The sequence below is a fragment of the Sitophilus oryzae genome, unplaced genomic scaffold (genome assembly GCF_002938485.1).
Source record: "Sitophilus oryzae breed Bouriz unplaced genomic scaffold, Soryzae_2.0 scaffold_2006_pilon_pilon, whole genome shotgun sequence".
Classification (NCBI taxonomy): Eukaryota; Metazoa; Arthropoda; class Insecta; order Coleoptera; family Curculionidae; genus Sitophilus; species Sitophilus oryzae.
The window spans coordinates 4,445,932-4,451,931 of NW_022146732.1; the positions used below are offsets into that span (position 1 = coordinate 4,445,932).

General features: G+C 32.8%; 1 protein-coding gene across 2 annotated transcripts in view; it reads right to left on the reverse strand.

The window, feature by feature from the left end:
• The window catches only part of LOC115883918 (homeobox protein Hox-C4a), a 66,733-nt gene extending 62,098 nt beyond the window's left edge, over positions 1–4,635 (reverse strand). For both annotated transcript variants that reach the window (XM_030902350.1, XM_030902349.1), the window contains exon 1: positions 3,441–4,635. In XM_030902350.1, the coding sequence (XP_030758210.1) occupies positions 3,441–4,164 (724 nt within the window). In that variant the 5' untranslated portion in view covers positions 4,165–4,635. The remainder of the gene's footprint in view (positions 1–3,440) is intronic.
• Positions 4,636–6,000: the final 1,365 nt, after the last annotated feature.

Below are 6,000 nucleotides of genomic sequence, written 5' to 3' on the forward strand. Positions count from 1 at the left end.
GTTGTTCACCACATACGACACGGAGTATTGTAGCTAAACGATGAGATTTTTACAAATTGTAAGTTTGGGGTTCGTTAAAGGACTATTAGAGCTACAATTTAAAAATATTTTTACAAGATCCAGAGTGTCCCAAATAAATAAAAAATATCAAAGTTGTATTTTTAAAGGAACACCCTGTATATTATTACATTTTTAGTTTCTACGGTTAAAATAAAGGTAAATTTGATTAAGGTTTATTATACTTAAACCTTACCGTTTTTGAAATATTTTCAATTTTGTGAAATTGCAGTAAAAATTTTAAAGCTTCATTTCTCCAAGGGTATCAATGTTTTTAATACTAAATATTTAGTGAAGTTTATTTATTGATCAGTTATTGTGTTGCAATAATAAAAATAATACTACCTTATACAGAGTGTCTAAAAATTTATTTTAAATAATTATTAGCTTCAAACGGCAATAACTTCTTTAATTTAAATGGAATGCCCTGTATATTTTAGGAGAATCAGATGCACAATTAAATTGTCTATCAAATTGTATTATACCATTTTTTACCTATCCCTTCAAGTTTTCGTAGAAAATGCATTTTCTTATAATTTAGACCTCATTTATCAATATATCCATGGAATATTGACATTTTAGATTGTTTTTAAAGCAACAAATGTACAAAATGTACAGACTAGTAATATTATCGTTTTTAGCAAAACGATAATATTACTAGTCTGTACGATAATATTAGTATCTGTTTTTAGCAAAACGATAGTATTACTAGCCCATTTGTATGCAAAAAGAAAACTATTTAAATCTTTATAAAAGAGTATACCATTAATTAAATATAACACCATTATTTCCGCCCATATACTAATTAATTACATACTTAATTGTGTTCGTTAATAAATTATTATAAATAAATGTGGATTTGAGTCAGAAATCAATATAATAATAAGTTATCAAATCAAAGTCTCTGTTGTTATAAATAAGCATTTATTAAAAAATTAAATATCATTTTTAAGGTGTTACTTTTTATCACACTGTCTAATGCCCATACAAAATTCAGTTTTTTAGTATTTGGAGCAATTATTATTAATCAACGCAGTCAGTTAATGTAGTTTGAATACTGGAATCATATTAACTGGTCCTCTTTAACAAATATTTAAACAGTTTTTTTTTATTTTTAATGAAATAAACGAATTATATCGACAATATTAGTATCTGTACTCTTTAAAAATTTGGTACATCTTTAAAAATAATCTAAAATGTCAATAGTCCATGGGTATATTGATAAATAAGTTCTAAATTACAAGAAAATGCATTTTCTACGGAAACTTAAAGAGATAGGTAAAAAATGGTATAATATAATTTGATAGACAATTAAATTGTGCATCTGATTCTTGTAAAATATACAGGGTGTTCCATTTAAATTAAACAAGTTATTGCCGTTTGAAGCTAATAATTATTTAAAATAAATTTTTAGACACTCTGTGTAAAGTGGTATTATTTTTATTATTGCAACACAATAACTGATCAGTAAATAAACTACAGTAAATATTTAGTATTAAAAACTTTGATACCCTTGGAGAAATGAAGCCTTAAAATTTTTACTGCAATTTCACAAAATTGAAAATATTTCAAAAAAGGTAAGGTTTAAGTATAATAAATCGTAATCAAATTTACCTTTATTTTAATCGTAGAAACTAAAAACGCAATAATATACAGGGTGTTCCATTTAAAAAAATACAACTTTGATATTTTTTACTTATTTGGGACACTCTGTATCTTGTAAAATTATTTTTAAATTATACCTCTAATAGTCCTTCATCGAACCCAAAACTTACAATTTGTACTCTCATCGTTTGGCTACAATACTCCGTGTCGTATGTGGTGAACAACACTGTATATGTTCTTGGTTTTATGTTTTTTCAAGTTTCAGTAAATATCAGAAGTAAAATTCCTCGTAAAATTCAAACTTCCACAAGTTCACGAATAATTATTTGGGAACTCAATTTTGCTGTTAATTAATTGTATTCAAACACTATCTAAAATAATAATATAAGTATTAAATTTCCATATTGGATTTATATCCACCTCTCTTAATTTAGTTTCCAATAAACCACCTTCCACCTTCTTTAGCAAATGTATTAAAAAAAAATAAAACTTTCATTACCTAAGGCATTATTATATGAACCGTATTATAAAGTTATTCATAGCAGTTGATAGCAGTAATAAAGCACATAGATATATTTTCTATATAATCATACAGCATAGGTAATTGATCACTAATTTTAAAGTAGAGTAAAGTAACCAATATGGAATAGTATTCCTAATATGGAATACCGCCATTTCTCGAAAACGAATACGCCTAATCGCAAAAGACAGTGATTTTTAATCTCTTTTCATCATTATACTCACGTGCAGGCTTTACATCGTCATCCAAACTGGCTTTGTGGCCACGGTGACTGTGTTTTCTTTCAGAGCTAAAGTAAGTATTGCTTGATTCGTGATTGCAAATAATATTGTATATTATGACAATGCATTGATTGCATGTTTGTTTATTTGTTTTAGAGGTTTTTTCTTGTCTGAATGTGTTTAATAAAAAAATCTGATATTTGTTTTGATTAGTTTGAAGTGTTTGTTTTATGTGTGTTTTATATAGTCGTTATTTGGTAACTATTCCATGTTTAGGTGTTTTTATGTTCAATTTCTTCGAGAAAATGTTATACTTTAAGTTTATACAGGATCTTCCATCCAATTCTAAAAGAAAAACTTTTTCCTAAATATCCTAAATATCTTAATTTCTGAGATACAGGGTGATAAATTTTTCTATTTTTTTTTCCTAATAACTCTGATTTTATTACAGATATCTTTATGAAACTCAATACACGTCTTCTATGCATTAAAATGCATTTTTTGGTGTACAAAGAATTTTAGCTATTTCAACCAGTGCCGTGCATACGGGGTTTACATTGAATATTGTTGGAGAAAAAAGTTATACACCACTGACTTCTCTTAAAATAAAAAAAAATATTTTTCTACTCATTAATTTCTAAACATTTTTATTTTTTGTTTTGTTTTTGCGTCCGGCGCGTAGTTTTTGTTTAAAAAAATTCAAGTCAATTTATTTCATGGATAAATCGCTGAAAATATGATCTGGTGACTGTTGTTTGGAAATTATTTCTGCATCGGCTGTAAGAAAGTTAAGAAATAAAACATCTTTTTTTGGATATCAAAAGACGTGTACCAAATACACCATCACAGATATTTTGAAAAAAATAGAAAATTTAACCACCCTGTATCTGAAAACTTAATATTATATTCACCTGACGTTTTTTTCTTAAAATAAGTCCAAGAATCACATGTAACAATGTTCAAACCAAATGGTATTCCATATTTGGTTACTTTCCTCTACGTATCATAGTTTAATATTTATCTCGAGAAATACTTACAAGCTCCAGCAACGTGAACCTTCCTCATCCACGGATATATCTGCCTATCCCCATTCTCATCATCATCATCCTCGTCATCATTGTTCGTCGAACTCCCTTGACCATCGTCCAGCTCATCCTGCTCATCAGACCCACCACCGTCCTCCAGCCTCAAACCCAGCTCCTGCAACGAATGAGCACCTGGAGGCGACCCTCTAGAGTCCTGACCGTGTCCCACCGAAGCCGGAGAACACACACTCGAGTTCACATCACTCTGCTGTTGCTGCTGAGCAACATTGTTCGGCGAAATGTCCGCTATGTTTTGGAGAATGTTCGGCGAAGGTGGTTGATTCGGATGCCCGTTAGGCAAAGAGGCACAATTGAGTAGTTGATTTTGAGGCTCGTGCAAGGGTTGAACCGCGCGAACTTGATGTAAAGGAGGTGACGGATGGTGAAGTTGGTGGTGGTAGTAGTTCCCGTAACTCCCGTAACCCGAGTTTGAGAGAGATAAAGATGAGGTTCCGTAAGCTCCTTGGTGATGGTGGTTGTGATAGCCATACTGTAAATGCTGGGGTTGGTTCAGGTGGTGATTCCCGAAAAAATTATCACTAGTCGCCGGAATATAACTACTCTGACTGTACTCCTCGTGGGGGGGAAACTTGGGGTCCACGACGACCCCCGCGGATATGTGCTGCGGCTGCTGGTAGCCCGACACGGGGTTCATCAGAAACGAACTCATAGTCATTAATAATCTTTCGATACTAGAATCTTCTTCTTCTTCTCCTCCTCGATATAGAGAGGAAAAAGGCACGCACGCCGCTCCCGCTCCCCTCTCTCTTGCTTAGCGTCGAAGTCCCGCCTACCAGAGTCCAATTAACGTGCCACGTGACCGCGCCGGGTCCAATGGGAGCGCGCGACGTCACCGGGCATGATGGATGACGAGGTCCGGCCTCGTGCGGCTGTGGTGGGGGTGAATAAAGGCAGTCTGAACACACGCGGTTCTTTGGAGCCGAATTTGTTAGTGTTTTTTTTATTAATTTAGGTATTTCACTGCACTTTTTTTCCTAGGAATCTCAACCAAAACACTAGTATTGTACAAAAAAATGTCACTGTCCGTTATTTTCACGAACTATCACGATATTTATCGAGTAAAAATATAAAAATAAAAAAGAGGCACTGTAAAAAGAGTATATAATGTTGATGCTTTCTCGTTTGAAGTCGCACCAACTAACTGACGTCAGCGATTGTCGAGCGAATACAGTCGACTGGCCTCTCTTTCCACTCGAGGCAGAGTCGCGGAGGTTTTCGCTTTTACTCCTCCCATTTGGCGTCCAGTCGTTCTACCTTTTACCTCTTTCTATCTCGCTCGGTTTGGTAAATTTAGAGAGAGCCAAGGCTAGATGGCGTTCTATCGGGTTTCGTTGTTTGTCGTTCGGGTACGATTCGGGAGAGCAGAGCTGTGTGAATGTGTGTGATACGTCGTCGGGTTTGGCGTTTCTCTCTCTCTACTTCCTTCGTTCTTTTTCTTCGTTCGGATTCGGCGTTGGCTCGTTCGAGAGCAGTTTGACGTTTTGGGCTTTTTTTGGATGTTGAGACGATGGCGAAACTCTAGGAGGACTTTTTTAAATTATCGATATGAAGCTTTATGTTTTATTCTTTGATATTTTTTATCTAAATAATCTAAATACCGAATAATCGTTGAATTCCTTGAATTTATTACTTATTAATAGTCAGTTACAGAAGCATACTTCTGTTCACTAAATTTAAGAAAATTGAGTTGATTTTTCTAATATTCTGTCAATTTTAAGTATAGAGTTTGAATGATTGTGATAGTTGTCAGGGAAATGGAGCAGAAATAATGTTTTTATTTGACCTTTAGATGTTTACGTCGAACGATGCCCGTATATATTTATTCAAAAACATCTAAGTAAATATTTGATATTTCATTTAACATCATGACAGCTTCCGGTTTTTTTATTTTATTTGTGCAGTCTATGACAGCTAAAATCGTACATCTGTCATCAGTTGACATCGGTAACATGACCAAAGGTTATACACAGTTCATACCAGATAAATTTTTAGTCACGTGATTAAGTTTTTTCTTTTTTCAAACTTCTTTATTTTTTAAGATTTTGATGGTCAAACATCAACAAAATATTCCTTATGTTTGGACTAAATTTTAGATTTTATGGAAAGCACTGTTCATTAAAATGTTGTATCCTATGTTATAGGGCTTGTTTTTCTCTACAATTTCCTGTCTCACAATGTACTGTGTGTGTCCAGGAAGGGTTCATAGTTTCATAGATATCGATTTTCGAAAAAAATCGGTACATTTATTTTATTTCGTATATTTTTCATTTTAGTTATTTTATGGAAAGCACTGTTCATTAAAATGTTGTATTCTATGTTATAGGGCTTGTTTCTCTCTACAATTTCCTTTCTCACAATGTACCGTTTGTGTCCAGTGTTCATAGTTTCATAGATATCGATTTTCGAAAGAAATCAGAACATGTATATTATTTCGTATATTTTTCATTTTATTGATTTTATGGAAAGCACTGTTCATTAAAATGTTGTATCC